The sequence below is a fragment of the Micromys minutus genome (genome assembly GCF_963924665.1).
Source record: "Micromys minutus genome assembly, chromosome: 25".
Taxonomy (NCBI): Eukaryota; Metazoa; Chordata; class Mammalia; order Rodentia; family Muridae; genus Micromys; species Micromys minutus.
In genome coordinates this window covers 20,039,137-20,065,030 of record NC_137960.1, presented here as the reverse complement: position 1 = coordinate 20,065,030, position 25,894 = coordinate 20,039,137, and the positions used below count along the sequence as shown (strand labels likewise).

The window sequence follows — 25,894 nt, the reverse complement described above, 5'->3', positions numbered from 1 at the left end:
CTGCAGGTCAGACATGAGTTCTGAGAATGCAAGAGCAAATAACTCAGTTCATGGCTTATAAATCCATAGCCATTTGGGTTCAGAGGTACTAATTATAATCTAGGACATATTCCATACAGCTATGTAAAGTCTTACACTATATCAGTGATATGTTTTATTTGATTCTGGTGATAGGTACATAGATTTTTTTTTTCAATTGAGAAAAATAATTCCAGAGAAATATATATAATTAAATAATATATAATATACATTATATATAAATTATATGTAATTATATAAATTATTATATAATAGTCACTCTGGGAAGAACATACCAACTGGTTATCTCATATTACATGCATGCTGCATAAAAAAGTATATATACTGAGCAGGATATATCTATATCTGTATCTGTGTATCTATATATCTGTATTTGTATCTATATTTATATATCCTTAATAAATAAATTTTAACAATTATTGATTAACATTTTATATATTAATTATATTAAAAAGTTATAATTATATAATCTCATATAATTATATAATCTCATATATATAATTATATATAGTTATATGATATAATTCATATAATTACATACAATTTATATGTGATGTATATTATATATTATATAACTATACATATATAAATATATAATATATCTTTCATACATATATCCTACAATAATTAGTATTAAAACAAAGGCATAAATTTGAAAAATAACACAGAGTGATATATGGAAAGAATCCAAAGGAAAAATGGAAGAGGAAAAGTTGTAATTATATTAAAGCAGCAAAACATAAAATAAATAATTAAAAATAGCTTCAGCAGTGCATCCATGGTTTAAATGTTTTTCTGTTTTATAATATTACTGAATTACTTTATAATATTACTATTATGATATTATAAATAGTGAAAAGCTTTAGTTATTTCTATTGAAAAGAGACATAGATGTGAGCCAAGGACCAACCTCGGCTTGGATAGGGGCTCTTAGAACACGGTGTCTGGGCACAGAGAAAAGAATGACTTGAAGTCAAATTGTCATCCATGTTTGATTCTTAGAGAAGGGGAGTGCAAGTGCTGACAATTAGGTATCAGCTGCATGGAACCTGATCATGCCTCATGCTGAACCTAAGCTCCCTCACTCCCAGGCTGAACACGAATTCAGGAATCTGCTTGCCTCTGTAAGCATATACAGAAAAACTCATCTGGGTGAGATCTTGCCCTGGGATCACCATTTCTTAAATCTTTTTATCTTCTTCCTCAGTGTCTTTTTGACAAGCTGGCTCATAGTGTAGCTGCCTTTGTTCCTTTCGATCTGTGAAGCTCCTTATACGATTCATATTGCATCCTTATATAACATGCCTCCTATTATATAGTTGAGAAATTATATATTTTTGAAGTCATGTTTTCAGTGTTCTTTTCCACAGCCTTGAGGACTCTTCTGAAGGTCTCAGCATTTACCATTTTGCTGAGACCTTAGGTACCCTCTTGCCTCCCAGACCTGTACTGTCTCTCATTATCATGGGGTCACTAACCTTGGCAGAAAACACATTTCTTGAAGGAGGAACATGAAAATATGCACATTAAAATACAGATAATCCTTATGCCCACAGCAACCATCAATACCTTTGGAGGCCCATGCCTTGCTGGCTCAGTTCTAGGGACAAGAATGATGATGTCATGCTATTCCTACCATGACAGCTATCAGACCAGACTGGGCAGATGAGGTTTTCCTTCTTGTTGACGTTGCTTGTTTGTTTACGTAACAAATTGTACAATTGAATTAAACATTCAATTAAAAGAGGAAACTAATACCAGAAAGTAGCTCAGATATAGATGGAAATATGTGGTCTAAGATGGACATACAGCAAAATGGGACAGGCAGACATGGACAGGATTTGTCCTGAGCAGAACAGAATAGAGGTAATCAAGAGATCCTTTTCATCAGTTTTCTCACCGTGTGAAAGACTTATTCTGAGGAACAGCAGTCAAAACTGCAGTTTTGTTTGACTATGTTTGCATTGTTCTGTGACTAGATGTTTCTTGAATGGTGGAGACTCAAGAGGACTGGAGAGGGAAAACTGATTCTGATAAATACCTGTATTCTAGAGAAAATCTCCAAAGACAGTGTGGGTGTTTTGGTGCATTTTGGATAATATTGTTCTTGTTCACTGGCATGACTATAGAGTAGGAATTCCTGGCTACACTTTACTGGTTCAAACATCGCCTTACATAAGACTCCTTACCAAACTGTTGAGTCTCCTGGAGATATTTATTTTCCCAATGTGTAAATTGAGATAATCCTCCTGGGACCTTTATGAAGATAGAATCTCAAATTAATAAATGGCCCCCAGAGAGAGTTTGGCACGAGTCACTGACTGCTATTTTCATTGTCTTTGGTTTTAAGTTTCTAAATCAATAAAGACATAATGCAATATCAGTCATATAGCAGGAATATCACAGAGCTATTACATCAGCATGCTGTTTTATAGATACTGAGCCTAGACATGTAGATGCCTGGGCATGTATGTTAGAGTTTCCTCTTAAGTGTACTTGTCTTAAGCCTCATTCTTGCTTCTTTCCATACTTTGTACAAAATAATTCATTTTATATCTGGAATCCTCAACATCTAGTATTCTCTTGGGCTTTACTTTCAAATTCTCCCAGTGATTGAAATTGATTGATGGCACTTAATAAATTATTCATAGATCCACTTAAACCCTTCAGTGAAGGTTTCAGACTGCAATTTAATGTTTCTTTACTGTTGCTGTCCTGTACAAAGTAAAACTAGAATCCTCTGGAACTTTTGGTTTGACAGACTCTTGATCAACTTCTGACTGTCCCATTTTGAGAGCTGAAAACCCTTTGATGGTACCTTGCCATGTGTTTTAGTTAGGGTTTTATTGCTGTGACCAAGGCAAGTCTTATACATGACAACATTTAACTGGGGCTGGCTTACAGGTTCAGAGGTTCAGTCCATTATCATCAGGGTGAGAACATGGCAGCATCCAGGCAGTCATGGTGTAGGAGGAGCTGAGAGTTCTATGTCTTCATCCAAAGGAAGCCAGGAGCAGACTGAGCATCCTCAGGCAGCTAGGAGTGTCTCCAAGCCCACCCCCAGAGTGACACACTTCCTCCAACAAAGCCACACCTTCTAATAGTACCACTCCCTGGGCCAAGCATATGTGAACCATCATACCATGTGAGCTGAAAGCATGTGGAATGCAACCTCTGACTTTCCTCTCTGTATTGGTGGCTTCCATTGCTGTGTTGTCCAATGGGCTCCAATGGGATCCAATCGGCTCCCTCAAGAGGAGGGTGTGACTTGTCATTAATGTCATTTCTATCCTGGGGAAATTTATGCAAGGGAATTAAAGACTTCCTGGGGCTCATACAGAAGATCAGTGCTATTCCTAGGAATAGGACTTAGAATGCCCTAGACCACATCAGCACGTTAGCATTTTACTTTATTGTATCCTCAGTGAATGAATTCTCATAATATTCTGCTGTAGACTTTAGCTTTACGGATCCTATTAGCTATCAGCATCTTATTGTTAATGTTGCTATGATAAAACAGATAGCTAAAAGCTACCTGGGAAGGAAAGGGTTTACTTCATCCTATACTTGTTGGTTCCATCCTGTCACTGAGGAATGTCAGTGCACAGACTCAGGCAGGGCCAGAACTGAGAGGCAGATCCTGAAGCAGAGACCATGAAGGAGTTCTGCATTACTGGCTTGCTCTTTATGGACTGATCAGTCTGTTTGCTTATGCAAATCAGGGCCACCTGCTCAGGGTCTGCAGCTCCCACAGGGCACTAGATCCTCCCACATCAATCATTCATCTGGAAAATGCCTCACAGATTTGCTTACAAGCCATTGTGATGGAGACATTTTCTCAATTGGGAGTTTCTCTTCCCAAGTGACTGTAGCTTGTGTCAAGTTAGCTAGATGATGATGATGATAATTATTATGATGATGATGATAATTATGATGATGATGTAGATGATGATGATGATAATTTTTAAAACCCAGCATAGCCAGAAACATACATTCATTGTCTCTTAGATATAGGATGTTCAAAGATGCCTCTGCTGAACATTCAAGTACAGTTATTAGTGCTTGAATGTATAAACATTTTATGAGTGGAGAAAAAGAATGACCAAATCTTCAAGATGCCGAGAACCCATTTCTATTTCTAAGCTCGTTTAACGGGTTGATGGCTCACAATTTACTTAACACACTCGCATATTACTTTGATTCCAGAAGTAGTGAGCTGTGTCTTCATTTATGTGCCTTGCCATATGCCAGGGGCAGTAAAGGCTGCTCTGCTTATAAACTCTGCATAGGACACATTTCCTAAGAGAAGAAGAAAAAAGTTATCTTTAGTTGGGAAGAAAGAGAAGCTGTATAGATCACTAATTAAAAATGTAGCCTCTGGGCTGGAGAGATGGTTCAGTGAGTAAGAGTAGGCATTGTTCCTGGGCAGAGCCCAAGTTTGGTTTCTAACTGATACCCCAGCTCCATTGGGACATTCACCTCTGGTGCTTTCAGCCACTTGTATTCATGTGCTCATAAACTCTCCCCCCCCTCATACATCACACATATAATTAAAAATAAAATAAAAAATTCAATTCTAGCCTCATTCTTCAAAGAAAATGAAATAAGCTATAAAATGCTAGAAGTATTAATATATGTTGACACATTTTCCCTGCATAAAAAATATATGCCAGTTTTGCACATTTAATACATGTCAGGTTTATGCTAAGGAATCAAAAAGAAACTTTACATCAGAAAGCCACCCTGTTGATTTTCTTTGCTACACTAGTACAAAGCCAAGGTATCCCAATCCCAATCCGAGTGCTTCTTTGACACCATGGTTAATAAATGGCAGAGTACATATTGGTACTTTGATTTTTGCTTTTTTCTACTTAACATTATTTCACTTGTTTTTAGAGATGTGGTCTCTTAAGATGTATGGTCTTGTTATGTCCTCCAGGCAGGCCTCAAATCACCAGAGATCTGCCTGCCTCTGCCTCTTGAATGCTGAAATTAATCCAGCCTAATTTCTTTTTGTTAAAGTGAGCTAAGCTTTTGTTATTATATAATATTAATCTAGTGACAAATATTTTTTACTATTTTTAACCTAATATTCAGAAACTCACAAAGCTTTCTGATATGTCTTTCCTATCTATAGATATCCATTTCCTAGAAGCCGGAAATAATTATAGATATCATATGTTCTATATTATAATCTAATGAGAAACTTCAACATGCATGTTTTATCCTTTTCAAGACACAGTTTTTTCACATACTCTTAGTAAATATCTAAAATTCTAGTGTGTGTTGATATCTATACGTGTATATATGTGATATGTATATATCTATGCATGTATGTGTATCTCTTTCTTTGTGTGTATGTGGAGACCAACATGGGGCCTCCATTTCCACAGCTACTCCGAATCTGGTAAAGGCCTAAGGGTTTGAAAGAAAGATACAAGTCCATTATTCATGTTACCAGAAATGCTTTACTCCACCTTGAACTGCAGTCTCTCACTACTGCCTGCAGTCCCAGTAATAAACATTCAGGTAATGACAGAGGATGTATGCAAGAGCATTCCCTAGATGCTGGGTGGAAGAGTCGCCCCTAGGGTGAAGTCTATAACCTAAGGCAACTGAGCAGAGGAAAGCCAGGCATGGGAGCAGGCTTGTGTATGGGCCAATTAGCATAACCAAAGGGGGGGCGTGTATCTCTCCTAGAGTTGAGGCATGCAAGCTGGCAGTATAGCTAACCCTAATTAGATGTAGTTTGGCATGGTTCTTCCAACATGTGTACTTGCATGTTTCTATGTAGGCTTCCTGTGTGTATGTGTAGTTGTATATGAGTGTGCTTATGTGTCTATTTTATGTGTCTATGTGTTTGTATTTAACTTTGTGTATGAGTGTGTGTGTGTGTGTGTGTGTGTGAGTGTGTGTGTGTGTGTGTGTGTGTGTGTGTGTGTGTGTGTGTGTGTATGTTTATTGCTGGGAGTAGACCCAGAACTAATGTGTTTGACAATATAACTGCAAAGAGCTTCATAAAATTTTATGGACTTTAAAGTATCAAATCATTTTTACTCCTAAATGTTTTTTTTTTTTTTTTCTCATTCACAAAGCTGACAGTTTCCAGGCACTGAGGTTGAAAATGTGGTGGTGTCACAGTTTACATGGTTTCTTACCAAAGCCTCATTTCAGATGCAATGGGAAGATGCCATTTGCATGCTGTTAAGAATATAACATATTCACAGAGTGCTATCATGCTGAAGCAGATAATGTTTGCTGCTTGAGACCTCTAGACTTGGTATGCTAATGAGGGAGGTTGTCCTTCATAAAACCTTCCCTTCACTCTTATTCTTCCATGGGAATAGTGTATATGCTAATATGAATCTGAATATATTGCATGTATACATTATACATGCCATCTATGCATTTTATAATTATATGTTCTAATTGTTTATAAATCTCTATACAGTGTGTATTTAAGAAACAATTTGTACACATATGTATACATAAATGTATAAATAGATGATAGTAAGTAGACAGTATCATTTCAAGTGAATTTGAACCACGTCTTTTGAAGTGTTCTATTAATATAATTAAAAGTGTATGAAGTATATGCATTTTTAACAAATATGATGCCTCAGACTCAATTTCAATTAACATAAAATTTGGTACATCAAAAGCTTAGAAAGTAGCCGGTCATTTTATAGAGGAGAATCCAAACATCAAACACCATAGTCTACCTTCATAATCTTAAACATGACCCTAAAGTTTGTGAGCAAATACTTAAAATTGTGTAGCTTTTCCCATTTGAATCAAATAGGAACATATTGATTGAACAATTCAGGCTTTAGCTCTCTCGGTTTTTAAGTGAAATATGACAACCTCTTCCTAAAGCGTTGCTCTGTAGGGGACTGGCTTTTAAATTGAGTTATCACATTTTAGGCCAAGATGACTCAACTGCCTGAGGCTGAAAAGGAGAAGATTGCAGAGCAAGTAGCTGACTTCAAGAAGGTGAAGAGCAAGCTGGATGCTGAGATCGAGATATGGGATGACACAAGCAATGACATCATTGTTCTTGCCAAGAAGATGTGCATGATCATGATGGAGATGACCGACTTTACTAGGTAACTGCGTGGGAATGACGGTGTGGTAAGCAACTGGTGGTAATCACGTGTTAGTCACATCAGGGAAATGGCCAAGTTTCTCTGAGTGGCAACAGGGATTACAAATACAGAATTAGGAAGTCACGACTTTACAATTCCAGAGTTGTAGCAAAAAAACGCACAATACAGCCATTACTTCATGCTCTCACACCTTCGTTCCCTGAGATTACATTGAATCAACCGAACACCAGCTAACTCTCTGCTAAAATGGGTAAATAGTGCATGTTCACTCCGAAGCTCTTGAGAGTGATACCCACCACTGCGGATCTGTGGCCCATGGCTTACCTAAGATTACAAATCGGTGTCTTTGAAACCACAGTGAACAATGAAGGCTACGAAGGAAGTATGCAGTGTCTATAAATAAAATGTTTTAAAATATAGTTGAAACTGTGGTAGGACAGTCTGACTGGCCCTGTTCTCTGTTACAGTCACCACGGCTGTGGGACCCTGTGCCTGTATCCTGATAACTTACTCCAAAGTCCCTGTCCCTTATTCCTGCCTGCAACACTGGGGCCCATGTCCAGTGTTGCTGGATAGCCACTTGAAAATGAGAATTCCCCAGTGAGTAAAACACTGACACTGGTCCCTGACCTTTTGTATCTCTGTAAATAGGTCTCACCTCCTTCCCTCCATTTCCGGGTCCTAGTCGATTGTTTGTTCCTTTACCATTATCAATTAGTTCCAGTTTATTGTTTCAGGTGGAGGGGTTGATGAAACTGGGTGATAAGGACTCCAGTTTGAAGCTAAGCAGTTTGCAAAGACCTGACATTAAAAGGCCACCCACAGAGAAAATAAAAGGGTTCAGAGAAGAAGAAGCAGAAGTCGACTCCACAAAACAGGGAGATAAAAGCAGTTGTAGAGGTGAGGGCCAATTATAAACAGGACCAATTTACTAAGCCCAAGGTCAATGACTCTACTTCACTTGCCCAAGGTATCTTATCGTTAAGCACATGTTCTCAGTGAGGACGCTCTCTCTGTGACCTATTCTGGGAGCACTCTGATAACGGTTCGGGTGCCTGTGCTGTTCTTTCCACAACTGCACTGGGAGGCCCAGCAGCCTGTTGATACTAAGGCCTCAGAACCTATGAGAGGAAGAAAACTTAGCTTCAACTTTTTTATATTCAATATAAAAAATATACATTATTTAATGTATGTAAGTACACAGTAGCTGTCTTCAGACACACTAGAAGAATGTGTCTTTTAAGAATGTAATGTCTCTTAGTCCTTCATGAGCTGAAATGTACTTTCTGGAATATTCCAGTGAATGGACTCTTGACAGTGTTACTCTCTGCAATCAATGGCAGAAGCTCTAAGTCTAGGGTTCAGGTCTTTCTAGGCAAAACTTGCCTTGCCATTGAGTATGGATTGAAAGGTGGACCATGAGTCCTGTGTGTGTGGAGGTGAGGAGACCTAGACCATGATATCAGAATGCTTATCCTGGGAGGGGACTGCACTATGTGGGCAGGCCTTTAATAAACACAAAATCTTTCCAGAACATGCCTTGCAGTTACCTAACTGTCTATACCCACCCGTCAAGTAAAAGGAGGTCATTGAGGGAATCGAAATGTGAGAAACAGATTGCAAATGTCTTCATACAATTAACCAAAGAGCAGCAGGATGTGCACTGCCTCTTTTAACAGTTGCTACGGAACACACACCTGAAACAAAACTCAGTCTTTATGCAGGTGCTGAGGTCACAGAACAGACATGTTACATGTAGGAAACGATCCTATCATGATGCACTACACACAAAAACAATGTTATGATAGTACAATGAATAAATGCAATACTAAATAATAATGAATTGGTAGCGTACATTGCCTTTCAGGGTTAAGACTGAGAAAGTTTTCAGATGTTAAACACAGGAAGTTCTAAATTGAATGACGTAAAATGCTATTTCAATAGAAGGTTCTAAACAAAATTAAAACTAAAACATAACTTGCTAAACATTTGTAACAAGGACTAGCTACGGTGTGATAATTTTTATCTCAACCACAAAAGAGTTGTTCAGTAAGATGGACACTTAAATCATTGCTCTGTTAGGACCAGACTAGTAAACATGTGAAGATATTTAATAGAAAAGTAAGTGTAGAGTTGTTTAAAATATTTTTTTTCCTTTCCTTTTCTTTTTTTTTTTTCTTTTTTGTTAAATACAACATGGAAAATATGGTGAGAAAAGCAATTCTTTGTAGATGCCTTAATCTGGACTGTTGTATGTGCTTACAACCTTGGTGTGCTTTGGCAACAACGTGTCCTCTGTCAGCATCTCTAGTTCACTTCCTGTAAAGTATTTGCAAAGAAATAATCTGAAACAAAACCCTTTAAAAGGTCATCCAACCGATATTATTGGTTAGCTTTCATTTAATATTGAATTTGCTCTTGGACAAGGTTAGACACACACATCACACACACAGTGCAACGCAGATCATGCTCCCTGCTCAGACCCCCCTCACCTGTCTGTTTTCCTGATTCCCATAAGTCTCTCCCACACAGTCCTGTCTGCTCAGCAAGCTTTGTTAACTGAGGTTAGCCATCACTTTCTCTGTGGTGTCACAGTGATCTCTTGGAGCCTAGTGACTTCAGTAGTGGGTACCCAGCTAAAGGTAGTGACTCCCTTCTCCCAGCAAGGGACAGTGAAGAGACTCTGAGTGACTGTAACCATCTAGATCTCTTCACAGTGCCACACACATAAAAACTGGATGACTTGCTGGATGAGGAAGGGTACAGCAGACATCAAGTTGAGGTTTTAAAAGGATTTTATTGGGATGAAAACTGTTCAATGACACAGAAAAGTACTCTGACCTACTGACCTACATTTCACAAAACAATGCCCTGTGGCTATGCTGGCCCCGTCAAGCTTTGTGTTGCTTTGTGTTGGTTAGTACAACTGTCCTCTAGAAAGGAATTGGGTTCTATTGTGTATTCTACTGAAAGAAAATGCACTTTTCAAAGCTGAAAGAGAGTGAAGAGGCCACTCCAAATTTCACTGGAGAGTATGAAAAATAAACTTATATTATACATAGCATTTCATTATGAATGCCTTTTGGTTATCAGTTCCTATTTTTTCTCATTTAAAACTCTTGACATTTTTTTTTTTTTCTAGTGAGGGGCCGGTCCAGTGATAATACCCTCTCATTCCTTTTCATGCACAGGACAATTGAGTTTTGGTCTATGCTCCTGTGTCTGCAGGCAGAAATTCTAACAATCTTTTTGTCTCAGTCTCTCACTCTCTCTTGCCTTATGTGTCTTTCTCTTTCTCCCTGTTCCTCCATTTCCCCCGTATCTGTAAATATTCATATATATACAATATAGACAGGCATATGGCTCTCTATAGGAATCAAGCCTAGTCTATAGTGTTAAACATTAATATATTTTATGGTCTCATCATGAACAATTTCATCATAATGGAAGCTTTCTAAAATTTGTTGATGCTCTATGACAAATATGTAATCATTTTTGGAAAAGTTTTCTATTTAATTTGGCTTGTCCCCTAAGCAAGCAAACAGGTTGATAGGTTATTTCTCGACTGGTGAAATGAACCAGTTTAAACCAAATTAGATTTTTTTTAAAGGCAGGCTTATTGGGAAGCTGTTCTAAGAGCTAGTTCACTGGCCCCAAGGACTGAGGCCAAGAGAGTCACCATGATGAGAAAGAAGGGAGGTAGAGGAGGAGAGAAAGAGGAAAAGAGCTGAGAGAGAGAGAGAGAGAGAGAGAGAGAGAGAGAGAGAGAGAGAGAGAGAGAGAGAGACAGAGACACAGACAGAGACAGAGACACAGACAGATTGAGAGACAGAGAGACTGAGACTCTGGGGAAGTGCAGTCCAATCCCTGAGCTGGAGAGGTCAAGGCTGGGCACAAGGTATGCCAGGTGGGGACTGACAGATCCTGAGAGGAACTGGAGGCCAGGCCTACTTCTATATGTAAAATACGTACTTCAGTCCCTTGTTCTGGCCTGAAATCAAACAGAGGCAACTACCTTTCAATTATTTTACACAAACTTTTCAAAATTTAAGAGGGAATTTTTCTCCCAGTCATACAAATTAACTTTTTAGGACACCTAGAATTCCATCTTTGTAAGTTTCACAAACTTACAATGTTTCAAGTGAACACTGAAAATTACCTAGGAGACTCTGGTCTTGGCTAGTGTTCTATTGCTACATAGAGACATCATGGCCATGTAATTGGGGCTGGCTTATAGTTTCAGAGGCTTAGCAGTGGAAAGGAGGCAGACATGGTACTGATAAAGGGGCTGAATTAAGGAGCTAACAGTTCAACAAATGGATTTGCAGGCAGCAGGAAGCAAGGAACTATGGGATGGGTATGGGCTCTTGAAATCTCAAATCCTATTCCCAGGGGCACACTTCCTACAGCAAGGCCACACCTCCTCATCCTTTCATACAGTGTCACTTCCTGTCAACCAGCCATTCAAATCTGTAAGCCTATGTGGACCATGCTCATTCAGTCTATCACAAATAGTTCCTTAGATTTCGGTCAAGCTGTGACCTGTCCTTTGACATTACCATGTGCCCAGAGAGTAGAGGTGGGGAAGATGAAAATACTCCATGGAGAGGCTATTGGTGGAATGACTTCAGATAAAACCCAGAAGGCAACAGGACCCAAGCCGAACAGCTATTGCAATGCTGAACAGCCACGGGTTTTGGAGATTTGGTACATTGGTGACTAGAAACATAAAATCAAGTGGCTCAAAATAAAGAACTGCAGTGGATTTTGACTTTTGAGGGAAATGTGGGACATCTGAGCAGAGATGCTTCCATACTGGGGAAACACTGCAAATTCCCCCAAAATGGCAGATGGATAGGACACATACCAAACTTATCTTCATCACCACCTAAAATGTCAGTCATTAGAAAACGAGAAGTTCATTACACTGAGGGAAGAGAATGTCCCTGGCCTTGACACCTTACCCAGGAAGCAGAAGATTCCTATTCCCGTTGCCGGGAGAATGCAAGATAGTATGGCAGGCAAGAACCCGAACAATTCATGAGACATCCCATCCCTCTCTGAAACAAATCCGAAATTGAAAATAAAACTGATGTACAACAATGTTAAAAAATTCTAAGTTTAGAATCCCATCTGGCCACATTTTCCATTGGTAGCAATAGATGTGGCTGCATATTTAATAAGCATATATTAGAAAGTTGAAGTAAGGAGACAAGAACCAGAGAGTGGTAATGGTGTGAGGGATACAATGAGTTGATAAAATAATAGCAAAGATGACCTTGGCATACAGACAATGAAAGCGTTGAAGAATGTGAAGCAGTGTTTACTAATAAGTCTAGATTTTCTGTAAATAAAACAAAAATTTAGTTTTCACATCAAAAGTTTTACCTGTACCTATGGGATTTGAGCTGGAATGGTCCCGACTCAACACAGTTTTTATAACATACATTATACACAGAGAGCATTCTGTGAATGCACATGTATGTCAGACAACACAATGAATAAATTTAGATTACTCAGGAAAAGAAACCTCTCTTGCTACAAAGGCAGACCAACACACCATGTGTATTGTCATCTTCATAAACTCTAACATGTCTCAAATAACCTGCTTTGGTCTTTGTACATATATGCAAATTCTAACTTAGGCTGATTCTGTGCCTTTCCCCCTCCCATTCTGCTTGCCTTGCCTTTCCAATTTGGGGTACTTCAATATAAATGTTTTCTTTATTGTTTCTATTTGAAGCCCTTGATGGTGTGTTTTTTCGTAAAGTAATTCACCTCTTGCATATGTCTTAGTCATAAATAAGCTCCCAATATGTAGAATATAACATCTGCATATCTCTCTTCTATTTCTTACTAACCCCGGTCTCTGTGTTTTCTTTGCATTTACTTTTGCTATTTATATTTATATTATATATCTGAAACATTCTTTCTTAGAATCATTTATAGGTTTATAAGTTGATTTTTCAAAGGCCTCGTATAATACTGATATAATTAACTTAGTCAGGAAAACACATAAGGAGATACACTTATAGCAGAAAGCTAAACTAGATTTGCATAGTCTAATGTGGCTATATAATTATATAAACAATGGCATGCAATGGCAAGACACCTTATCTGAGCTGCAGTAAAATATCAGGCAGAGGCTGGACTAGTGGAACATGCCTTGAATCCCAGCACTCGGGATGCAGAAATAGGCAGATGACCTCAAAGTCGGCCTGGTTTACAGTGAGTTCCAGGGCAGCTAGGACCACATAGTGAGAGAGTCTTTCTCTCTCCTTCCCCCCACTCTGTATCTCTCTCCCTCCCTCTCTCTGTTCCATGTCAGTATTTATATGAACAAAGAGGGATACAATAAGATATGAAATGTATATATATATATATATATATATATATATATATATATATACACACACACACACACACACACACATACATGTATGGATATATACACATATACATATGTATATATATATATATATACACACACACACACATATATACAAGTATATATACATGTGACCTATAGCTATGGGAACAGGGGAAAACACTGCAAATAACAGAAGTGTATGCTTTTGATTACTCATTTTGAGAAAAAGGTTTATGAACTCAAGCTAGTCCCAAACTCACTATGCGCCCATTGGCTGTCCTTGAACCCACTGGGTAGATGGCGATGACCTTAAACTCCTGCTCCTCCTGACACCACCACCAGTGAAGCGGGGCCTGAGGCATCAGAAGTGAAGATATGGAGAGACAGAATGCCACAACGAAGGAAGAGTTTAGTGCTCAGGAAGAAATTGCAGCATACGAAGGAGGATGCCGGGCTAGAGTTAAATAATGTCATGGACTGACCGTTGAAGAATTTGACCTAAAAACGATGCTAGTGCCCGTGACTGAACAATATCACTAAGTGGTAAGATGGAGAAGGAAAATTCCTAAAAGATACTCATCGAAGAATGAGGAATGCTTTTCAAGGAATCAAAGCAGGAAATGACAGAGGACTTTGGCCAGGGCAGGGTTTTGCTTTCAAGAAATATACCAGTGAGAAGGGATAGGGCGGGATTGAGAAATGAAGAGCCATCAATAAGCTAGAAGCACAGACTGTAAACTGTGGGAAGAAAAATCCCCAGTGAGGATAATGATGATGGTGGTGGTTGGTAGTGGTGGTGGTGATGATGATGGTGATGATGGTGATGATGATGATGATGGTGATGATGATGATGATGATGATGGTGATGATGATGGTGATGATGGTGATGATGATGGTGATGATGATGATGATGATGATGATGATGATGATAGTGATGGTGATGATAATGGTGATGATGGTGATGATGATGATGATGGTGGTGATGATGATGATGGTGGTGGTGGTGATGATGGTGGTGGTGATGATGATGATGATGATATCAAGAAGCATGAGGTTAGACCTACATGAATTTACACGTCTGTTGTCTGTTTGTTCTATATTGGCCTTAGTGAGTGAGCTGAGCATCAGAGAGAAATTTCACGTCCATCTAGTGTGTAAATGACCCGAGTCAATGATCTTGTTTATAGTACAAGATTCCTGTCTCCTTCTCCTCTTCTTTTTCTTTATTCTTCAGTTGACCTAGTTTTGAATTATTTACCCCATGATTTCTACATTGTCCCTGTTTAAGTAACCACCCTGAGTATAAGTTGTAAGAATTACTTCCTATCTTTGACTTATATCTAGAACATAAAGGATAGAGTCATCCTAGACTTACATACATTCAAGATATATTGATACATATTCATCGAACATGTACAACTATCATAAAGCAAAGATATTATAGTGGAAAGACAACCAGAAAAGTAACAAGGGATTTAAAAACACCACCAACAAAATCTGCAAAAGTAGTGAGGTTGGCGTGAGGTTAATGCTTTGAGTCTCTTGCGTTTCACTGGTTTGTTAAATCACAGTTTCATTTTAAAACTCAACGCTGTAGTTTCAGCTCCCCTGTGGTACTAAGAAGAAGCATAGCCAACATATTAGTTACATTTTGTCACTGTGATCATATGTGTGCTTGACCTTTTAAGAGATTTGGTCCAATCGGGCTGACAGTTTCCAGGGAATTCCATGGTGGAAATGTAGTATGCTACAACAATTTGGCCCTAGAAGCAGAAGTTTACACATCAAACCAGACCTAAGTCAGGCAATTGAGCAAGGATCAAAAGCCAGTTCTCTCTTTCACAGTTCATAGAGAGAGACTTTCTATTAACTATGCCACAGTCCCAAATTCACATTCTGTGTGACTCAAGACAAGGAACTGAATGTTTTCCCCCAGTAGGCATTTCTGGGTAGTTTTTAAAATAACTAGATAGTGAAGGTTGCTGCTTTAAATACATATAAAATCTGCCTCCCCCCCCTTCTTCCTTGGATTCTTCCAGGTAATGGATACAATTTAAAACAATTAAAACTGCCTTAAATTAAAAGAACCCCCACCCTGACACCCACACAATAGTTGTGTTGTTAATATGTTTATAGCCCTACCCTAAATAACTCCTTGAAGTCCCTCAAGGTCTGCCTTCTACAAAATATCCGATTAGAAGGGCAGATTGGAGCATTGCAGGGGTGCCAATTTGCCAGCTGGTCACCCTGTGTTTGAGTGGTGTTTCCCAAGGAGTGTTGGCTGACCTCCGCTAAAGGGCCCAGCTAGGATCTGGGTACCCGCGGTAATTGCTACTCCCTGGTGAAAACAGAATCTCTGGGATTTATAATGGAATACCAAGGGATGTCAAGGTGAAGTCACATCACATAAATGTCACCTCCTCTGACAGTGTTCAGAACATCGGCCCAGGTTTCTTTCTTTCTCCGTTTTCTCCTGTATAACAAAGACACTTGATCAGACCAAGGGACTGCTATTCTTAAACTGAATGGATAGCCACCTGATAGACTTTTCAACTCCGGATCATTTGCTAGGCCAAGGACAGATACTAAATTCCAATCATTTCCGATAAGAGCAAAAGTGCAGTTTTTAAAAGAGGTGTGCCCTTCTCACATTCTCACAACACCCTTAATATCTGTTGTCAGGGATTGTGAACCATACGTTCCATATTTATCTACTATTTTTAAATTAGAAATACTTTCAAACTGCAGGTTTTCAAGTCACATGTATTATTCTAACAAAAATTTGAAAAATCAGTATTTCAAAGAGAAAATGCCCCGCCGCAATCTCAGGTGAACACCTCTCATTTCTGTTTTTCTGCAGACGGTATTTTCTTAGCTCAGTCATTGTTTATTTTGTCCGTTGTCCTGGAGTTATATTTTTATCTTGTGGTTATGTGGGCTTCTATTCCTCATTTTCTATTTTCCACAGAGATCACACGTCAACACAACTCCTCATGTGACTGATGTCTTTGTCCTTGCAGAATTAGGTTTTTCTTTTCGGGTTTTCTTCTTTTCATTCCTCACTTTGGTTCCCTCTGTTCCTGTTCTCTAACGACTTAGCTCCAATAATTCCATTTCCTCTCCAATTCTGATTTTAATATTTATTTTTTATGACCTTCTTTATTAACATACCACAGCCTTCTGTCATCTTGGTCTTCTTTTAAAACTTTTAGCCAATGGCCCCTTTCTGCTGTCTCATGCCCTCTGTCTTTAAATTTGTATTACATCTCTTTAGGAACCCATGGTGCACCACTTTGATTGCTCATACTTGATAAGGAATCACAGGGCTATCTATGCAAAGTTAATTCATCAGGAATGATGCCTTCACTCAGCTTCCCATCTGATAGAGATGGGCATCTATTAATCATTCTATATCCTTACAGAGATCACACAGAAAAGAATGCACTCAGAGTTTTTCTGGAAGACCCAGAGAATAGGCATCTGACATGAAAGGGGGTGGCATTAGGGAAAAGTATTTTATTTTGCCAAATGAAAATTTGTAGCTGTTCTTATAACAGACAGGAAAAGAATTAGTAGCTGTGCCATATTTTCCCCTCCAAAATAACCATTTTGCTGTGGGTACCTTTTTTATCAGGTTGTATGATATAAGTATATATAGTAATCACTAAAACAGAGGGAAAATCTAGATACCCCCTTAGCAGAGCACATTCGTTTCGAAATGGGAAAGACAGAAATATCCCGTATGTCAGTGGTATGAGGTTGAGTGAGGTTCCCAGGTATAGAGGAAGAATCCTTGGGAAGAAATAAAACATTCAGATCCCCTGAATATCATGTTGAGAGGGGACAGAGCGGCACATTGGCTGGTGTCTCCTGAGTGTAAATGGAAGGCACAAAGTGTGAGAAAGGAGCGTGATGCCAGGAAGAACTTTGCCAGTGAAGGTGTTATATTACTTACCATACCGGAAGCACAGTCCTGGTCAGCAGCCCCAGCTGAATCTGGCTCAGGAAGTGATCCAATTCAATTAATCTTTTTCATGCACTTTCTTTCATTTCTTTAGAAGATGGAATTTCAAGGCTTGTAGGAATGAATTTAGATCCTTGCTGGAATAACCTTTTTTTTTTTTTTTTTTTTTTTTTTTTTTTTTTTTTTTTAACTAAAGTTGTATCAGAATGACAATCCAAAGGGCAGAGAAAATGCAGATGGAAACTTGCATCGATGAATACCTAGGAAGGTACAGTGTATGATGGAAGGTGTGGGTAAAAGGGAGGTTGAGTGACAGCCCACACTTACTGACCACTGCCCTGGTAAAGCCACACCAAGAACAGAGGCCATGGCACCAGTAACAAGGCTTCCTTTCTCTCCCCCGCCTTGAAATTCTTTTTTGAGTTTTACAGTTTGTATTTTTTTTCCCCTGAAGTACACCAAAAGTCTCAGCTCTATTTTCCATTGGATCCTCAGGCACATGTTCTAAAGTTCACAAGTAGACTCTCATAAGCTGTGTATCTTTATTGACTGTGGGCTGCTGAAATGTTCAGATTTTCCTTTGAAATCAGGAGGTTTTGTCCCAGTAGGACAAGCGAAGTGTCAAAATGAATAGGTCACTTGCAGGTACAGGGAATGTTCATTTAATAAGCAAGCATTTTATATGTACATATTGTTTACATATTTTACAATTGGGCTACAGGCTTTGACCACATTCAGATTATAGGATTAGTTTAAATGATCACCTCATATATGTTGCAAATGTATTTTATATTTTTATGCAGTTGCCTTATACCCACACGTACCCATTGATGGATAAATACAGATATGGAGAAGCCCTGTGCTTTGTTACATTTTCATCTCTCTCTGTCTCTCTGTATATATATATATATATATATATATATATATATATATATATATTCCTGAGTAATAGCTTTTCTAATTGCTAAAGTGTTATGTAAAACAATACTTGTAAAGTGTTGGTGGTACAAAAAATAAATTCTAATTCATCTTAGCCCAGCCATATACAAGAAAACTAGCTTTTTAAGCAGGAGATAGGGAGGAAGTAGGAGATGCTACGGCCTCTTTCCACCTTTCAGTTCCCTTTGAAGTGCTCAGAGATGATCAGGACTAGGAGGCCAAAGATCCCATTACCAGCTGCAGTCTTTTGATATGGTTGAACCTATTTGCCTTAGTTTCTTTTCCTGTTGTTGTGGTAACATGTCCTGACAAAAGCCACCCCAGGGTGAAATTGTTTCTTTTGCTACCATCTTCCAGCCCATCCTGGTAGAGAAGACATGTGCAGACAGGGTGGGCCTGTCAGCAGAAGTGTGAACCTGACTAGTTAAATTGCACTGTTCTGGGAACAGTGGGCAGAAGGTTGGGCAAGGCCAAAAAGCCATAAGACCCGCCCCAAACCTGCCCCAAGGGATTCAATTTCTCCTGAACCTCTGCCTCCTAAAGATTCCAAAACCGACTGGGGGCCAAGTGTTCAAATTCTTAAGCCCATGGGAGACATTTCACATTCAAACTTCCAAACCACTTTGCTATCTGAGTACATTTTACAGTTTCCTCTATTTCTGGGTGGTTTACAATGAGAATCCTTGAATAAATTTATCCACAGCAGTCATCCTAGTTACCATCAAAGACATGTTTCATCTTAAAGTTTACGCTTATGAAGGGGATCAATGATGGTAATTGTGTATTTATCTGCCTAGCAGGCAAGTGAAAGAGAGAATACACTGAATTATGATTCAAATGAGGAAGTTGGCAACGACTTGTCCTCATAAAGTAATTGAGAAGACTTGGCAAATTACACTTGTTTGCTTAGAAGTTTGAACTAGAGCTGAGAATTAGATCAGAATTAATCTGCACATTGTTTATAGAAGGCAGTGTTTATTATTTTCAGAGAATATTTCCCAAACTTTTGACCCAGAAATAGAATCTAGAAAAATATTTGTGAAGAAGCAATCCTCTAGAAAGATCCAGACTTATCTTATTCAAATCTGAATCATTTAAGTGTAACGTATTATTATTTATCCTATGTATATCAGTAATTAGTCTCTGAAATAAAAATATGACCAAACAATCTTTTAAATTTGCAAATGAATGTTTGTACTTACAAAAATATGTATATACACCACACACACACACACACACACACACACACACATACACACACACACACACACACACACACCAGGGAGTTGTAAAAATGAAAACCAGGATGTGATTGTAAGACTCTTCTCAAACTATAATCATTAATACCTGTATCAATTTTTAAACTATAATTATTGTTGCTTTGTTAATGGACTTCCTGGTTATGAAAGTCAGGTATAGGTACTCTTAACCTTCCCAAGTATTTCTGTATGAAATGTTTGAAACACCCAGCTTATAGTTTATGTCTAATACCACTTACTTTCTATTGAAGAAATATAGGATGTTCAGTTCTACATATCATATGTGTTGATGTGTACAAATGTGTTACTTTTTAAGATGCCCATATGACTTTAAGCCTGTATAACAACCTTGTATATTTTCATTTAGAAGACTGGATTCAACAGAGGTCCAGTATGAGGAAAATGTTTATTATTTTAAGCTATTTATGTTGGTGTTCTTGTATGGGGCTGCTGTGCCATCATTCAGGTATGGCGGATCCAGGACAGCCCAGGAGACTCTGTTCTCTTCTTCAGCTGAGTGAGTTTTAATGAGCAAACTCAAGTACTCAGGCTTCAGATCGAGTGCTTTTACCAGCTGAGCTGCCTCACCACACTGAGATACTTGTTATTTTACTCCATGACACGGATTCTTTAAAAGGAAAGTGAGTCTCACAGAAGCCAGGTTAGTCCTAGACTCACTAATAGCTCTGCATGAGCTGAAGCACCCCACCCCCACTCTGGCTTTGTCCTCTTGGGTGATAGGATGCCTTATATGTCATGGGCCAAGGCTATCAAGATACCGACAACCCAAATGAGGGTTAGCATGGAAAGAATAAGAATTTTTTAAGCTTCTTATCTGTGTGAATACCATTAAATTTTTTTTTAATTGGCAATTTCCAGAAATCAGAACTTATTTTCTCTATAAAGAAAAATCAAAATGTGCCTACAAAAATAAATTCAGCTTCTATTTCCTGCTTGGCCTTTTTATTCCCAACATCCTGCTTCTTTATTCTATACTACCCTCAGAAATAAACTCATTTCTAATTTAAATGACTAATTGCCTTCTGTACTATTTGGGAAATGTATAATTTTGATTGGAACAATATGTAGGACACAAACAGTTGAAAGAGGTTAATGTCTCAGGAGGAGGGCACAGCAGATTACACAGTGCAATAAGGGACAGTTGAGCAAAAGAATGTGTGCCCAGCAACATGCAGGAGGTCTGTCTTATTCAGTGCTCAATTGCTGAAAGAGACACCATGACCATTGCAACTCTTATCAAAGAACACATTTAATTGGGGCTGGCTTACAGCTTCAGAGGCTTAGTCTATTATCCTCATGGCAGGGGGCGTGGCAGCATGCAGGCAGACATGGCACCAGAGAAGTATCTGAGAATTCGCTATCCGAATCCACAGGCAGCAGGAAGAAAGGACAGCTGGGCCCTTTGAAACATCAAAACCCACTGCCAGTAGCACACTTTCTCCAAAATGGCCACACCTGCATATCCCTCCCAAGAAGTCCACCCTCTGATGACTTATCATCCAAACATATGAGCCTACAGGGGGCCAATCTTATTCAAACCAACACAAGGCCTAAGATCTTGAACTAAAATAGTGATTTGTTTTGCTTAGTATTTTCAACATAATATTGTTTTCTAAAGGTTAGAACTTTTCTTGGTGCTATTTCCGATGCAGTGGATTTTTATTCTGTGAATATTTCTTAAGTGATCTTAAAATTTCAAGGAACAAACCTGGCTACACTTTATATATTTTCTAAAATCTTTGTGTGTGTGTGTGTGTGTGTGTGTGTGTGTGTGTGTGTGTGTTGGCATTTAGTCTAAGTTCTGCCCCACAGTTATCTGGCAAAAGCCAGGTGTATCTGACTCACTATAAAAGGGGCTACTTGCCCCTTCCTCTTTCTCTTGCTTCTTCTTGCTCTTGTTTTGCCCCTTCCCTACCTCTTCCTTTCTCTTTCCCATCTCTCTATTCCTGTTCTCTCTCTCTCTCTCTCTCTCTCTCTCTCTCTCTCTCTCTCTCTCTCTCTCTCTCTCTCTCTCTCTCCCCTTCTCTTTCTCTGTATGGGCAGGGGGAAGGAGTGCCTCAGCATGGGCCTGCAAAAGTAACCCCTTCCCCCACACTTGACTGCATATCCACCAAATATGTCTCTTCTCTCTCCTTTATTTTTATAAAATACAACAGTGTGCTTTTGTGTGTGTGAAGGTCAGAAGACAAACTTCTGAAATGGATTCTCTACTTCTAGGAGAGGTGGGCTCCAGGAATAGAAATCAAGTCACCAGGCTTGGTGACAACGTGCCTTTACCAGCTGAGCCATCTTACAGCCACTGAGAGAATGATTTTAAACAGTAAAATTGTTTTTAAAATGCAATTTAATATTCAGGGTAAACAAGGTTTTTTGACGGGCAGGTATGAGATCCAATGGCATTCTTGAGCCAGCATGGATGGTTTGGCGTATGGATGCTCTATTTTTGTTCCCTGAGTTTTTCTTGGCTAAAAGTAATCCCTTCTCATTCAAGTGAGTAATATACAGGGCACAGGAAATTAAAAGTAAGTGGCTATTAAAAAGAGCTCTTTGGAATCCTCACAGTACACAAATAAGAATTTTATAAATGATATAAACCTATCAAATGCTGAAAATAAATTTCAGTGAAAATATGCAAATGAGAGCCAAGGGATAGAGGACAGCATCGCAGGGTTACCCAGATATACATGTTGTTTCCTCATGACTGAGCTCATTGGATGACTGCTTCCCCTACAGAGGCTAGTGAGAATTATGAAGAACTGAATGAGCGACCATGAGTAAGAACGCACCAGGCCCATGGACAGGCATCAGTGAAGTGTCCCATCTGCCTTCCATGCTAAGGCTTTTCTGGTAGAATGAATGGGTTTGATGGGAGCTAAACAGGGAGAGAGTAATCTGAGAACCACACAGGACTTGTTCATCTGGGTGCATAACATTTAGTTGTTACAGGCAGCACGGAAGAACAGCTTAGCACCTTCCCAACTTGCAAATGTCATTTCCTATTCACCTTTAAGGCAAGCATGCTGGATAGACGCAGAGGACTCCCAGGTCAGAGTCATACCCTCTCATTTCCTTATCATCATCAGTTCTACAGAAGCTAAAAAGAGATGGTCATTTGCTGACTTAGCTGTACATTTTCACTCTGTTTAAATAAATCCAGCGAGGTGTGTGCTTTGGTTTGTTCTACAAACAAGGATGTTGGGATAAGAAAAAAACGTGTTCAGAACCACAAGGTCCAACAGGCAGAACAAACTAGAAGCAAGGATTGAATCTAGGCAGTTTTGAATGGAGTCAGCCCCACAGTACACAAACATGTTCCTGGAAAGAAGGCAGAAGCAAGGCTTGAATGAAGTTTTACGATTCCCAGCCCATGTCTCTGTGGAACATGCAAAAGCAAAGCAAAATAAAAGGTTGTTGGGGGTGAAGGTACAGTGTCGAGCCTTAAGATGTTTAAGATGTCAGGCTCAGAAGCCAGAGTTCTTCCCTTTGAAGCCTGTGTACTAAGTGGCTCCACACAGCATCATACAAGCTGGCAGGGATTACAAGGTATAAAAGCATACATCATGTAAATGCGAGCGTGCACAAGCACACACACACACACACACACACACACACACACACACACACACACCACTTCCTTCCAGCAGATGTTGTTGTCCTCTGGTTTTTTACATTTGTTTTGTCCCTTCTTCCACAATGTTTTCTGATCAAGCTATCAAGATGCTCCCAATAACATAATACTGATACTATATCTTCAGACTAGTGCACACCTTTCTAATTAAACTTAATACCTACCTAGTAAGAATAAATTCATGCATGGTATTGGTCAGACTATGGAATCTGGAAAAAGTTTCCACTGTCCTAAACTATTTTAATTCCTAAAACACCTATCCTCAGACTCACAAATATGTTATGTCTCATTCCTTATCAAAGGAACTTCCTGCATCACATGAGATTATTACAGGAATCCACAAGTGGCCAAAGCACAGAGAGCATCAGACAGTAAGGTACTCAACCACTGCTGAAAAATCTTCAGTGCAACCTCTGTACCTCAGGATCTAGTGCAACCTCTATACATCAAGATCTCTAATCCGTCGCAGTTTTTCCTCTGAAAGTTTTGGGGATCTCTTAATTGGTCAGTGAATGATTTTTTTTTTTTTTTTTATTTCTCCAAGGTATCTTATAAGGGAATTGTTTTTATAATTATTTAGCAACACAGGCTGAGAATTGGACTTTAGCTTAGCTTTCCATTCTGTTGTCACCTCAGTGGTTTTCTTTCATTATGGAGGTTATTGCAGGACTTCCAGGAGGGTGGTTTTTAACCTGGGAGTCTCGACCCCTTTGTGGTCAAAGGACCCTTTCACAGGAGTTGCATATTAGATACCCTGCATATCAGATACTTACACTGTGATTTGTAACAATAGGAGAAATCACAGTTACAAAGGAGCAATGGAATCATTTTACAGTTGGGGGTCAGCACAGCACGAGGAGCTGTGTTACAGGGTCACAGCATTAGGGAGGCTGAGAACCCGCTGCTCTAGGAGCAAAGTTCTGCACAGATGTACCTGAAAAACCCTTTGGATTATACATGGAGACTAAGTACTGTCCCTGTGTCCCTGGACATGAAAGAGGAGGGAAAATTAGATGAATCTCCAAGTCTTTAAGTCACTGGCCCTTGTGACAGAAAATGACAAACAGTGAATGGAATTTTTATTTCAATGAGAAGGGAATATTTAGCTTTTAGTTTTCTGTCAATCAAGGTTAATGGTGATTTTGTAAACACAATTTATTTCACTTTGCTATAAATCTATGTAGGCGTGCGATCATAAATTGATCTTTCCTCTGTTGTGACCCATGAATGGGTGTAAAATTGAACAAGGGGCACATGCTATTCTTGTTTTAAAAATATAACAATTACTTGTCCCTAGGCTGTGGATAGTTACTTAATAGTGTCCATTGTGAGGGTGCAAAAGTGAGCTGGAGACATCAACAGAATGAGAGTTATAGGAAGAGTGGATATTCCTGGTACAATATCCTCTTGGGCCTTGTTCCATGAGAAATTCCAGGTGTAGATGGGGTAAACGCATATATTTAACTCTTTCATCACTGTCACTGTTGCTGGATGTCACTGCTGCTGCTCAGAGCCACAACCCACACAAATATCTATAAACTGCAAGTATTAATTTGTTAACCTCCCTGAAAACAATTACTAAAAGCAGCTATCACCTTTGATCTTCCAATATATATAATTATTATATATGCTTGCCATATTGTCTGATATAATTGGGACCCTCTAATTTGAAAATTTAGAAATACAGGCCAGGTATAATCACACAATCCAGTAATCCCAGTGAGTGGAAGGCTGAAGTGGGAAGTTTGTGAGTCCCACACTACTCTTAACTATATGGTAAAAGCATGTCTCAATAATAGACAGACAGATGATAGACATACAGACAGACAGACAGATAGATAGGAAATTAAAATAAGATTTGTTAAATATAAAACCCCAGAAGGTAGAATAATCACTAACCTAAGACTTCATTGAAGTTGTTTTCTTGCTAAACCCTTATAAGCTGAAGTCACAGTTAAGAGTAATTTCAGTGCTTTTAAACATGTGTGTTTGAATACAAGTGTTCAATTTTAACTTTTATTTAATCTGCTTCAGTGTAGATATTAAGCCAAAACTGAACTTAATAAAGAATGGAGGCTGGAGAGAAAGTTCAGCAGTTAATAACTTTTGAAATTTAATTATGAGGACAGGATTCTAAATCTCTGCAATCATGTAGAAATTCCTGCCCTTGCTCTAAGAGAACTGGTTCTGTCTGGTGTTGGCATAGGCATACACATTCACATTCATATGCAGATACATTCACATAGATACATAGACACATACATACATACATACATAGATACATACATACATACATACATGTGGAATTTGTTTTATCAGTAAATAAGAGAGTTGTGTTTAGTATTGGGGCTGTTTGAATTCCTTGTATCCATTTATCTATTAACCCCCTTTACAATGTACAGTCCAGGATGGACAAGAGCTTTGTGGCAAAGACTCTAAAATATAGGAGATAAGATCAAGGTGGGTGAGTGGGACTTGCTCAGAACAAAGGATTTTGGCACAGGGAAGAAAAATAAGCACAGTGAAGAGTCCAGTTCCAGAACAGGAGGAAATGCTTGATGGAATTTT

The 25,894-nt window shown here is 38.8% G+C and overlaps 1 protein-coding gene across 2 annotated transcripts in view; it reads left to right on the top strand.

Moving 5' to 3' along the window:
* The window catches only part of CTNNA3 (catenin alpha 3), a gene marked incomplete at both ends in the record, with an annotated part of 1,359,521 nt that overhangs the window by 1,249,366 nt on the left and 84,261 nt on the right, over nt 1-25,894 (top strand). For both annotated transcript variants that reach the window (XM_080937546.1, XM_080937545.1), the window contains one exon: nt 6,964-7,145. In XM_080937546.1, coding sequence (XP_080793672.1) covers nt 6,964-7,145 — 182 coding nt within the window. The remainder of the gene's footprint in view (nt 1-6,963; nt 7,146-25,894) is intronic.